We start from the raw sequence: 13,604 nt of genomic DNA, 5'->3' as shown, positions 1-13,604 counted from the left end.
TTTCTGGTCAATTTTATTTATACCCATGTAAGGGGTTGTAATAGTCAAAATTAGTCCCTTGAGCATCTTTTTTTCAAGTTCCACATTCTCCTTTAAGCCTACAACGTCCAGGGTCATCAAGCAAAAATAAATTATGGAGGACACAGTTTGATAAGTGACTGAAGCTGTATTTAGGTGCAGAGGCTGGCATAACTCTGCAGATAGACTCAGTTTTTTTCTCCCTCTCTCTCCTCTTTCCCTTGTGCCACTCCCTGCTCTCCACTATATTTCACAGGTTGACTTAGCTCTCTTTTGTCCTTAGTTGCCATTTCAGATCTGTCCTCCCTTATGTGTGGCTTGTGTTAGGCAAGGCCCCTGTGTATTCTGTGGACAGCTTGACCAAAATTTGTGGCTTAACTCTGAGTTTCTGTGGCACTCCAGTGCAGCAGAATATAGATTATGTGGCATCTTCACATTAAAAAATGGAATGGTGTTAGTAAATTAGATAGAAAAATAAATAAAGTAATTATTACGGTTTCCCTTTTAGTAGTGAATTTGATATTAAATTCCTTTTTTATTCTGCCTAAATTCTTAATTTCCATCATGCTGCAGACTTTTATAAAGAAAACCTCAATTTTACATTTCCTTTAACACATTGAGATACTGTTTGCTCCCCTACTGGGTACACTACCATATTCTCTTCTCCTCTAGACTATTTACAAGATACTATTTGGCTTGGCTTTTCCATCCGGATGAGAAGTGTGGAAAGGGAGAGATCTCATGTTCTGACTCCTTTGATCAACTTAATTAAACCAAAACTTGCTGCTGGATCTCTGTCTGTGTAAGGGTGAAACCACTTTTCTTGAATAAAGTTTGAGAAATTGTGAGGTAAGCAGGAGAAGTGCAGATGGGTCTTGCAGATAACATATACTCAGCCGCCAACTTGAGGCTAGGGAATAGAGCTTTAGCACAAATCCTGGCCACAACTGCTATTCCAGCCCTACACATCACTTGCTTATCACAATCATGCAATTAATAGAGAATAATAAAGGGAGCCATGTCAGAGAATGTGCTTATATGCAGCTCTGAATTTCAAATAAGTGTATGGTTTGGAAAGGGTTTTACAGGAACAAGTCCAAACAATGCAAATGTGCAATATTGACTTTAAAATGTGGTAACCATAAAGCCCTATCCATGCTACCAGTTTCAAACTGTATGCATTTAAAACTGTAGTGCAGTTTGCATCCCCATAACAGAGTTACGATAGTGTTCCAGCACTGTGTTTGAGTCCTGTGTTAGAGTTTAGAATTGAGCATGATCCCGTTTTAGCACAGTTCACATTCCCTCTGGAAATAGTGCTAGATGCACAAAAATTGTTCCCAGAAGACTAGTTTATTAGTAAATCTGGTTTCAGAATTGGTTTAGCTTTCTGCCAGTGTAAGCAGAGCTTGACATAGGTCACCTAAGAACTCGCCAAGATTAATCAGTGAATCATGGCAATTTTTATTGAGCCAAATCCTGAGGTCCTCACTAATTATAACTCTTTCTTTATTCAGTTAATTCACTTATTGAAGTCACTGATGGTAAGTATTGAGTAAACACTAAACTAAGGACTTCAGTCCCCCACCTCTCACAAACATTTCCTTTTATTTTATTTGAGTAGCTTGACAAGAAATAATTGTAGTTTGTTCCGATCCACACCCATTCACTCTGAAAAGCCTGATAATGATTTAAGTATGTTCCCTCCTAGGATACTGAGAGTTTATAATATTTGGACAGTTTGTTCATTTTAATGAGGCATATCTTACCAGAGTGACCTAGTTTCAACTCTTCCTATTAGTTTAAATCTTATTTTATTTTATTTGTGATTATATATTTAATATACATATATAGGTCTTTAGCATTGTCATGTCTTAGGGCTGGTGTACACTACAGAGTTTTGTCCACCAAAGTCAGCTTTTTGCCCCAAAACAGTGGTGGTGTACACATTAAAATCCCCCCTTCCTGCCAGCCCAGCTCCCCTGATTTTGTACCAAAATAAAACCACCTTGACAAGAGGCTTTTTGCGCCAAACTTTTAGCAACAAAGCATCAGTGTAGACACCATGCTTGGTTATGTCGTAGTAAATGGCCTCCAGGAGGTGTCCCACAGTGCCCATCCTGACCATTCTGACAATCAGTTTGAACTCCGCTGCCCTGCAACCATCCTCCCTTCCCCTTTAAAGACCTGGGAATTTTTGAAATTCCATTTCCTGCTTGGTAGTCACGGAGAGCTCACATCACATCTTCCCAGCTGACCATGGCAGCTTCACGCACCAAATGCTCTCCTGTTTGGAGCACACTGGAGCTCCTGCATCTGATCAGCAGTTGGGGAGAGGAGGCTGCAGCCATGGGAACTTTGATACCTACAGTCAGATTTCTTGTGGCATGGTAGAAAAGGGCTATGAACAGGACACGCTGTAGTGCTGTGTGAAAATCAAGGAGCTGTGGCAGGGGTACCAAAAGGCTAGGGAGTTAAAATGTCGCTCTGGTGCAGAGCCAAAGACTTGTCACTTATATAAGGAGCTGGAAGCCATCCTCAGTGGCGACTCCACTTCCACTATCAAGAGACCCATAGATCCCTCCATGGGCTCAGAGACAACGGACTCCAGACCCAACCCCAAGCAAGAAGTCATGGACAAGGAGGTCGAATTGGAAGATGATGCGGAGCAAGGGACTGGGTCATTTGGTGATGTGGGGAGCCAGGACCTCTTCTTGATCCCGGAGGGTTTGAGCCAGTCCTAGCCCTCCAGCTCTGGCATGCAGGATGCAGGAGAGGGAAGTTCTGCTAAGTGATTTTTTTGAGCTGATGCTGCTCTGTTACATTAGGCACGGCTGTCCTTTGCTTGGTTACATTATATAGCTGGTTGAAGAGATAGAAATGCACAAGAATAGCTGTGTTTGCATGTGCTTCCTATTCCCATGCGCAGCTAAGCAGTGTGGTGGAAAAGTGTGTTATTGCACACCGAGATTTCATGGGACTCCTCCAGAGAGATTGCTAGAAAACTTCCTTGGAGGTAACTGCCAATCCCCTGCTGGAGCTTCCTCAGCAGAGCTGCTTTGTTTCTTCCCCCATTGTAGAAAACTTTCCCTTGCCAATTGGCAATCACTTGTGCAGGGACCAACGCGGCACAAAGGTGAGCAGCATAGGGACCCAGTTTGAAGCTGCTCGCATGGAGTCAATGCACCCTAGCATCCCTGGTTATTTCCAGGAGTGAGATATCGGCTTCTATGGCCCCTGGCTGTGGAAAATGGTAGCAGAATTTGAAATGTTTTCTCTATTTACCTGCGTGAATCCCCCAAACAACCACCCCAAACCTTTTCCCCAACTTTGCCCCATCCCCTCGGGCACAACACACCTGTGCGCTTCCCAGGGGAGAGTCAGAAAGAGATGTATTTTTACAGCAATGAATCAATGCAGTTAGTGCACTGATAACCATGCGTCTATTTACTATGCTTCTACAGATGTGCTATTGAGGGGAAACCTGTACACATTTGCTAAGCGCCTGTGGCTGATAAGAAAGCGCCCATGGAGAAAGAAAGAAAGAAAGGAGATAGATGTTCCAAGAACTTTTCTAATCCTCTGAGGTGGAAAAAAAAGAAAAAAAGGCATGGAGATACAGTGTGACTGAAAATCAAAAAAATTAATAGGTAGGAGCGGAGAGAAAACCAGGAGCAAGTGATAGCCGGTGACAAGCACATGATAAAAGCCATGGAGGAGCAAACAGAACTGCTAGGGTCACTCATAGCGCTGCAGACTGAGCTCACGTGTGCTTGTCCTCCCTTGCAGCCAATACAGAACTGCTTTCCAGGCCCTCCCCAAACTCCACCCACACATTCCTACCAAACTCCTGGCCTGTCTCCGTACTCCGTTCACTCCACCCCTTCTGACAGCTTCCAGAATGATCGCTTTCCCCCTCCAGCCCTCCTTTTTGTGTGTGTTGGGAATTGTAGCCAGAAGGTGTGGCCTCCCTTGGAGATTGACGGCGAGGGAGAACCAAACCCCCTCTGGGGGTTGGAGCCTGGGAACACACCACCTGACCGGAAGCAGGTAGGTGGGACTGGGAGTATAAAAGCCAGGCCTGCCCTCTCAGTCAGGGTAAGGCGGCTGAGGGAAAAGGACACCTCTTCCTTGGTGCCGGAGCCTAGGGCTGCACTCAACCGCTTCACGGAGGAGAGGCTACCAGAGCTCTGCATGGGGCTCTAAGGACCTGGAAGAGCTACCTGAACCTGGTGAGCCGGAGGAGACCCCTGGATCTTATGACCTGGAGGAGAGGCAGCTGGAGCTGCCCACTGCCTGGGGCCCTAAGGACCTGGAGGAGCTACCCGAGCTGCCAATCCCCTGTGAGCCAGAGGAGACCCCAGGATTCTGCGACCCAGAGGAGCTACCCTCTGCAGACGACTCCGAGGAGTTCCTGGACCTGCCGTCGAGCGATGAGGCCGAGGGCTTCTGGAGTTTCCCTCGAGCAGAGTGCCCCGAGAACCATGGTATGGCTCAGGAGACCAGCTGCTCCAGGGAGAGAGTGAGAGGAAGTAGCCCAGGGGCAGCCGAATACAGTCCGCTGAGCTTGCACTCACCCTAAGGCAGCATGTTTTGGCTGGAGCCCCGCTGACCCAGTGACGGGACACAGTGGAGACAGGTGGGCCTGTGTCCCCCTCGCCCCTTCCTACCCTGGCCTAGGGGTGATCACCTGCTGAGGGCCAGAGCCTGTTTCCCACTATCTGCCCCACCCTGCCTAAGGACCAGGGCTTTGGGATGCTTACGCGCCCCTCAAGTGGGGCTAGAGACTGTTTTCCCCATTGCCTGCCTGCCCTGCCAGTGGGCTGGGCCTTGAACTATTGCCTTGCCCTGCTGGGGCTGGATGCTGTTCCCCGCTGCCTTCTCGCCCTGCTGATGGCCCGGCCTTGGACTGTTGCCTCACCCTGCTGGGGCTGGAGGCTGTTCCCCGCTGCCTGCCCGCCCTATGGAGGGCCATGCCGTAGCCTATTTTCTTACCCTTTGAGGGGCTAGAGACTGTTCCCATGGTTACTCCCGCCTTGCCTAAGGGTCAGGGCTTCAGAACTGCTTACTCGCCCTACAAAGGGCTCAAAACTGTTCCCGTTTGCTTCGCCCACGCTGCCTAAGGGTTAGGCCTTGAACTGCGTGCTCGCCCTACTAAAGGGCCAGAGACTACTTCCCCGTTTGTTTGACTCGCCACCTAAGAACCGGGGCCTGAAACTGGGGCTCATTCTGCTAAGGGCAGAAGATGGCCCCTTTATTTTGGACTCCCAGCAGGGCGCAGGTGTGGCCTCCCTTGGAGATTGATAGTGAGGGAGAGTCACCAGTGCCGCCCACAACAGGGGACTCTTTACAGGACCCTTTATAGGAATAATTTAATAAAGATATACTCTGTGAAGGATAAGCAATCTTTAGTTGGCTCTTGCACACGGTGGTTGCATCTTACATTGATACACAGTGCAGGTTAGCCAGCAGTCATAGCATAACACAGTGCTGTTTACAAAGACACCTTATTGGTGTGTATTATCAAAATGGTTCCTCAAGGCCTCCCTGATTCGAATGGCCCCCCATTGTGCTCCCCTAATAGCCCTGACATCTGGTTGTTCATAGTTGGCCACAAGGCAATCTGCCTCTGCGCTCCACTCAGGAGGAAACTTTTTACCCTTAGCTTAACAAATATGGAGCACACAGTAAGCAGCTATAACCATGGGAATATTTTCCTCATTTAGATCTAACTGGCCATAAAGGCATTGCCAGCGAGCTTTTAATCTGCCAAACGCATATTCAATGGTCATTCGGCACCTGCTCAACCTGTTGTTGAAGTGCTCCTTGCTGCTATCCAGGTTGTTCGTATAAGGCTTCATGAGCCATGGCATAAGGGGTAGACTGGATCTTCCAGGGTCACTATGGGCATTTCAACATCCCCCACTGGAATCTTTTGGTCTGGAAAAAAAGTCCCTCTTACAGCTTTCTGTACAGGCCAGTGTTCCTAAAGAAATGTGTGTCATGCACCTTCCCTGACCTGCCCACATTGATGTCAGTGAAATGCCCATGGTGATCCACAAGTACCTCTAGTACCATAGAGAAGTACCCCTTTTTATTGATGTACTCCATCGCAAGATAGTCCGGGGCCATAATTGGGATATGTGTACCATCTATCACTTCACCACAGTTAGAGAATCCCACTGCTGTGAAGCCATCCACTGTTTCATGCACAATTCCAAGACTCTCAGTCCTTTGTAGCAAAATGTGATTTATGTCCCTGCACACTTGCGATAACATAGCGTCAACAGTGGATTTGCCGACTCCAAACTGAGTAGTGACCGACCGGTAGCAGTCTGGAGTTGCCAGCTGCCATATGGCAATTGCCAGGCACTTCTCCACTAGAGGGCAACTGTTATTCTTGTGTCTGCACTGCAGGGCAGGGGAGAGCTCTGCACAGAGTTCCATGAAGGTGGCTTTGCGCATTTGAAAGTTCTGCGGCCATTGCTCATCATCCCAGACCTTCATAACTATATGATCCCACCACTCAGTGCTTCTTTCACGTGCCCAAAAGTGGTGGTGTACCATGTGCAGATGCTCAGTGAATGCAAACAGTAATCTGGTGGTTTGTTTTCATGGCACACAGCAGGTCAGGCACCTTGGATTCCTGTCCCGATTGGGAACTCATGATATACTGCATGAGCAGCCACGATGTGTTCAAAACACTGACAACAACATTGGAGAGCAGTGCAGGATCCATCCTTTCAGAAAGATGGTGGTCGCAGAGGAAACAGGGGCCGTTGAAAAATGCCACAAAACGCAGTCGGAAATCCATGGAATGACGGGACAGAAATCACTGCATCATGGGAGGTTGAGCTTGGACCCATGATGCACTGCAATCCTCTCTGCCTTCCCACAATTTCTAGCAGCAGAGGGTGGTGAGTTGCACTGTGGGATAGCTGCCCACAGTGCACTGCTCTCACAGTCGATGCTAGAGCATCCAACTATGGACGTGCTTTGGCAACAAACGTGTGAACAGGCACAAACGTAATTATAGTACTTTTTGATCATTGCTGTAACTTGGGTCAACAACACTCTCAAGTGTAGACAAGGCCTTAGAGTAGATTTCCCATTTGCCAGACTATACCTTAGGTACCTGCTTTTGTTTGGACAAGCCTAATTTTTTCTGTTCAGTTTTTTTGATGGCTCTTTTTAGAGTGGCAGCTTACAGATACTTTGTATCTGAATCACTGTTTTGTATGACATTCAGGTTTTTTCATGGTATCTCCTCTTTTGCTTGATACCAAATGTTTACTGAGGTTGTGCTGGCATTGGAAGGAAAGTAGACTTTGTTACTAAGACTGTACAGAGCTATGCGTGACTACACTAGGAAAGGCATGCTTTCTAGGTTGATTAATACAAAGTAATAGCTCCAGAACAGAGCTCAACCAACAAGCTCCTTAAGCATATAGGGTTTTTTATTACAATTATTATTATCCCTCAGTATTACATTATGGATGGGTTGTTTGTTTGTTTGAAATAAATATCTTCTGCAACACACAAGATCTTTAATCATAAAAAGGGGAAAGCTACTGTCTAAAATTTATCCTTGTGAGTCATCAATAAATCCTGATCATGAACAGATTCTGGAGGTTTGGTGGTAATCAGGGGTTTTGTTAAACCCACAGAATTCCTACATTGTAGGACTACATTGTAAGTCAAAGGGACTTATTTGCCTTTGACTTTCCTTAAAATTCTCACAGTGCCTAAGAGTATTGTCCTAATGTGTTCTTAGGGTTTATGATTATGATTTATTTATTAATACCAAAATGCATAAGAAAAACCAAGTGGGGATTAAAGTAACTCTAAATTCCTGTAACACATACCCCCATGTATAAACAGTCATTCTGTACAGCATCAAATGAACTTGGTTTTGAAGGTGTTGGGGAACACCTTGTCATGCTTTTGCATTATAGAGTATATTTATCTTAACATTTTCTGGTTACAAGCAGTTTAAATTGTGCTTCTCTGCATAGTTTTTCCATGCTGAGGCTATTTTCCATCATTATTTACACATAGCTTGGTTATCCTAATGTTGAGTTTGCTTGTTTTCAATGTTATTCCCCATGTACTCATTCTGCACTGATCTAAGAACCAGTAGTGCTTTGGTTACCTCATGGGCTTTTAGTGGGGAACAAACAGCATTCTTTGCAGCCACATCATAGCAAAGAAAAACAAGAACTATCACATCCTTGAGGTCAAATTCACATCTCTAATTTCAGCTGCCCCAAATTCCAGTTTAAAGTCACTCCTCTTCTCTCCTGTCCAGTTGAATGGGGTTGCATGTGGGAAACTGAACACAGGACATGGAATGCATATATGGCTTCCACTGCGGTCTGTGGATGCTGCATGTGAGAATGTATTTGATGGCAGAGTATGGGCCCAGATGTACTTTTTGTTTGTTCTGTTAAAGAAAATAATCACAGTGCTATACAAAGAAGATTATTTTCTTAAGTGAAATCTGTGGGCAGGAACCCAGTATCAGGTATAATATAATATATGTGTATATATATATATGTGTATATATATATATATATATATAGCTGAGGTTAGTCCTGCTTTGAGCAGGGGGTTGGACTAGATGACCTCCTGAGGTCCCTTCCAACTCTAATATTCTATGATTCTATGTCACTCACTGAGTCATGTATTTTTGTCAAAATATTTTTCAGTCTTACGATCCATTTTAATAGTTTATATAAATGGAACAACCTCTGTGTTATAATTCAGTTAGTGTTCTTTGTTTGAATGGTAAATGTACTGTATGTTTTAGCATATAAAACTGTTTGATTCACTTTGTTGTCATGGGTACAAGTATAGGTAATGGGATTGCTCTACAGTAAAAACAGACTTTCATGTCTTAATCAAACTTTCTTTCTTTATATGTCGTCTCTTTGTTTAGGTGGAAAACGTCCGCCTAATTGATCGTATATCTTCCAGGAAAGCTGTACTGGGGACTTTGTATTTAACAGCTACTCATGTCATCTTTGTCGAAAATGTGTCTGAAACTCGTAAAGAAACTTGGGTATGATTGATTATGTATTAGACCTAATTTTTTCATGTAATCTTGTAATGGTGATCTTGTCTTATTTTTAAATAAAAATAGTTTTCATAGTAAAATATTATGTAAACCCATGGCAAAGTATCAATAAATAATATTTGTAAAATAATTAGCTTAAAGTTGATAAATGAGTCAATATATATTTCTGAATACAGTCAGAATCTGAATTTTAGATTGAAAATGTAATTACCTAGATAAATTTAAGAATCTTCAAAGAGAATTGGGATTGGAAACACAGTAATAAAAATAGAAATGTAAGGATCCTCATAAAAATATTAAAGTGTTCTACAGTAATCACAGTGGGAACACCATTCCAAACTGTAGAATTACTGGTATCTTGTGACAAGAATAGGACAGAAATCCTGAGCTGTTCTGAATTTGTATTCCTACATAAAGATTAAAAAACAGTCCTTACTGCTGTCAATATCTGTCTGAGCGGTATCAGTTATTTTTTCTCCCTCTTCCTCTCCCCTCTGTGTTCCCCTACAGAGAGGTAATTTAGTATCTCTGTCCACCTGTTTATCTGTCTGTTCATCCAATTTGTCTATTTTATCAAATCTGTCTAATTTATCTATATGTATATAGGTATTGATGTGCCTCCCTCATTAAATTGTGTGTCTTTCTGTAGTTTAGTTACTAATTCTATTGCCCATTTGATATTAACCATAAATTCTGTCCTTCTTCCCTCCAATTTCCACATCTTCCCCTTTATTATACTGTATCATTCAAGAAGATAAATTATTTAAGCTTTTGCTGATGGGAAGGGTCCAAGTTTTGGCCTGGATTATTTATTTATTTATATAACTAGCACTGTTTCAACTTCTCATGTTCAAGAGATGTCTCTTTTTATAACCATTAATTTACATTTTAAGAAAGCAATTAGATGATATGAATTAGTTAGCTTTTGCAACACCCTTTGAATATCTGAAGCATTAAAGAGCTTCTTCTGGGTTATAACACAAGCTGTCAGTCTCTTATCATTTGCACTTGGAAGTGGAGAAAGGAGGAAAGAGCTATAAGAGGAGGGTTGTGAGGAATTTCCAAAATGTCTCTGCTACGGTTTGGCCATGGAAGATCAGAGAGTGTTATTTCTCCTTACCACAGATGTGTTGTTTTTGCTTGGCACAACCAATTGAAAAACCAATGAAAGTGGAAGGTAGTTTGGGTAAAGTGACCATGAAATGATAGAGTTCATGAATCTAAGAAATGATAGGGGGAAAACAGCACAATCAAGATAATGGATTTCAAGAAGGAAGAGTTCAGCAAACTCAAGTAGTTGGTAGGTAAGATCCCAAGGGAAGCAAGTCTAAGGGGAGAAGCAGTTCAAGAGAGTTGGCAGTTTTTCAAAGAGACATTATTAAGGGCACAAGAGCAAACTATGTCACTGCGTAGGAAAGATAGAAAGTATGGCAGGAGACCACCCTTGCTTAACCAGGAGATCGTCAATGATCTGAAATTTAAAATAAGTCCTACAAAAAAGGATGAACATAAACAAATAACACAAGTATGTGGGGAAAAAATTAGAAAGGCCAAAGCACAAAACGAGATTAAGCTAACTAGAGACATGAAGGGTAACAAGAAAACATTCTACAAATACATTAGAAGCAAGAGGAAGACCAAGGACAAGGTAGGCCCATTACTCAATGAGGGGGGAAAAACAATAACAGAAAATATGGAAATGGCAGAAGTGCTAAATGACTTTTTTGTTTCAGTTTTAATTGAAAAGGTGAATAGTGATTGGATGTCTAACATAGTGAATGCCAGTGAAAATGAGATAGGATCAGAGGTTAAAATAGGGAAAGAACAAGTTAAAAATTACTTAGACAAGTTAGATGTCTTCAAGTCACCAGGGCCTGATGAAGTATATCCTCGAATACTCAAGGAGCTGACTGAGGAGATAACCAAGTCATTAGTGATTATCTTCAAAAAGTCATGGAAGATAGGAGGGATTCCAGAAGACTGAGAATGGCACTATATTTGCCCTATCTATAAAAAGGGAAATAAGGACAACCCAGGGAATTACAGACCAGTCATCTTAACTTCAGTACTGGGAAAGATAATGGAGCAAATAATTAAGCAACCGTTTGCAAACACCTAGAAGATAATAAGATAAGTAAGGGGCAGCATGGATTTGTCAAGAACAAATCATGTCAAACCAACCTGATAGCTTTCTTTGACAGGATAACAAGCCTTATGGATAGAGGGAAAGCAGTATATGTGGATATCTTGACTTTAGTAAGGCTTTTGATATGTCTCACATGAGCTTCTCCTAAACAAATTAGGGAAATACAACCTAGATAGAGCTTCTATAAAGTGGGTGCATAACTGGCTGGAAAACTGTTCCCAGAGAATAGTTACCAATGATATACAGTCAAGTTGAAAGAGTATATAGAGTGGGATCCTGCAGAGATCGGTTCTGGGTCTGGTTCTGTCCAATATCTTCATCAGTGATTTAGATAATGGCATAGAGAGTACACTTATACAGTTTGTGGATGATACCAAGCTGGGAGGGCTTCCAAATGCTTTGGAGGATAAGATCAAAATGATCTGGACAAACTGGAGAAATGGTCTGAAGTAAATATGCAAAGTACTCCACTTAAGAAGGAACAATCAATTGCACACACACAAAATGGGAAATGATTCCCTGGGAAAGAGTACTGCAGAAAGGGATCTAGGATCATAGTGGATCACAAGCTAAATATGAGTCAACAGTGTAACGCTGTTGCAAAAAAAGCAAACATCATTCTGAGATGTATTAGCAGCAGTGTTGTAAGCAAGACACGAGAAGTAATTCTTGCGCTCTACTACATGCTGATTAGGCCTCAACTGGAATATTGTGTGCAGTTCTTGGGCACCATATTTTAGGAAAGATGAGGACAAATTGAAGAAAGTCCAAAGAAGAGGAACAAAAATTTATTAAAGGTCTAGAAAACATAACTTATGAGGGAAGATTGAAAAAATTGGGTTTGTTTAGTCTGGAGTAGAGAAGACAGAGGGGACATAACAGTTTCAAATACATAAAATTTTGTAAGAAGTAGTAGGGGAAAAAATTGTTCTCCTTCAGCTCTGAAGATAGGACAAGAAGCAATAGGCTTAAATTGCAGCAGGCTTAAAAGGCAGTTTAGGTTGAACATTAGGAACAATTTCCAAGCTGTCAGGGTAGTTAAGCATGGGAATAAATTGCATGGGAGGTTGTGGAATTTCCATCATTGGAGATTTTTAAGAACAGGTTAGACAAACACCTGTCAAGGATGGTCTAGATAATGCTTGGTCCTGCCATAAGTGCAGTGGACTGGACTAGATGACCTCTCGAGCTCCCTTCCAGTCCTATTATTCCATGAACTTTTGTCTTTTTCAGGTTCTTCACAGCCAAATTTCCTCCATTGAGAAACAGGCTACAACTGCTACTGGCTGCCCTTTGCTGCTTCGCTGCAAGAACTTCCAGATCATCCAGTTTATCATACCTCAGGAAAGAGATTGCCATGATGTTTACATATCTTTAATACGTTTGGCACGGCCAGGTATGGAAGGAGAGTGAAGCACTAGACTTGAATGCTTGTAAGCAATTACCCTGATTGAATGCTCTTTGACGGCAGCTGAGGTTGTTACTGGACTATTGCCTGCTGTTTGAAAAAGCTGCTGACAGAATCTCACCAGCAGGGCAAGGGCAGTTTCTGTTTGTAATCTGCCTGGAGAGGCTCCTCTCACTCCACCAGCAGCACTCATACAAGAGGCAGCCAAAATGTGGCAGTAAGTGTTAGTGAGTGCACATGTATGGGGCAGCTAATGCTGTCAGTAGATCAAACAAAGCCAATGGGCATGTGTAGATAGAAGTCACCAGCGTGTACTGGCTGGGAAGCATTGGGCTAATGGCAGGCTATCCCTTATAGAAAGTCCAAAAGAATTTAACAGAGAATTATAACCTTTCCACGCATTTTTGAAATGTGGCTGATCCTCACTGAGAAGCCAACCACAAAAAGCTTGAAGAACACCCATGATCATGCTGTGAACAATTGCAGTCTACTGTGAGTGCCATCCCATGATGGGGCTCAAATGGCTGGATCTAACTTAAGTGAAAGTGATTTGCTGCCTCTCCCCTCGCCAGTTCAGTCTGGCCAGTGGCACTTTTCTAGATTGTTTTCTGCACTCCTCAGCCATATGTGTGAAGCAGGGAAAGTTTCATTTCCCCACTCTTGTCATTTGCAAATCTGTATACAGCAAGAAAAAAAACTGTCAATTGTAATATTAGTGTTCTCATATCATAGCTGCAATATATGAAACAGCCTTTCTTTTTTCTGTACTTAAAATTTCTGGAAAACATTCAAAAAGGAAGGAAAAATGAAATTCAGTTTCACACTTGCATATTCCTTGTCTGTACTTTGCAATTTCACCTCTATTACATCTAGGGTATATACGAGGATATAGTGTTCCTATTGTCTTATTTTTTCAAGATAAACTAATTTAAGTATAAAATTTTACAGAATTAACT

The 13,604-nt window shown here is 42.6% G+C and overlaps 1 protein-coding gene across 1 annotated transcript in view; it reads left to right on the top strand.

Annotated features, from left to right (window-relative positions):
• Positions 1-13,604, top strand: part of MTMR7 (myotubularin related protein 7) — a 69,684-nt gene that overhangs the window by 9,882 nt on the left and 46,198 nt on the right. Inside the window, exons 2-3 of the mRNA XM_067530567.1 lie at positions 8,957-9,079; positions 12,474-12,636. Coding sequence (XP_067386668.1) covers positions 8,957-9,079; positions 12,474-12,636 — 286 coding nt within the window. The remainder of the gene's footprint in view (positions 1-8,956; positions 9,080-12,473; positions 12,637-13,604) is intronic.

This window comes from Emydura macquarii, unplaced genomic scaffold, assembly GCF_026122565.2.
Source record: "Emydura macquarii macquarii isolate MOO-44397 ecotype Brisbane River unplaced genomic scaffold, CSIRO-AGI_Emac_v2 contig_3108, whole genome shotgun sequence".
Classification (NCBI taxonomy): domain Eukaryota; kingdom Metazoa; phylum Chordata; order Testudines; family Chelidae; genus Emydura; species Emydura macquarii.
Note: the sequence above shows the minus strand (reverse complement) of the source record. Positions and strands in the feature narration are given on the sequence as shown.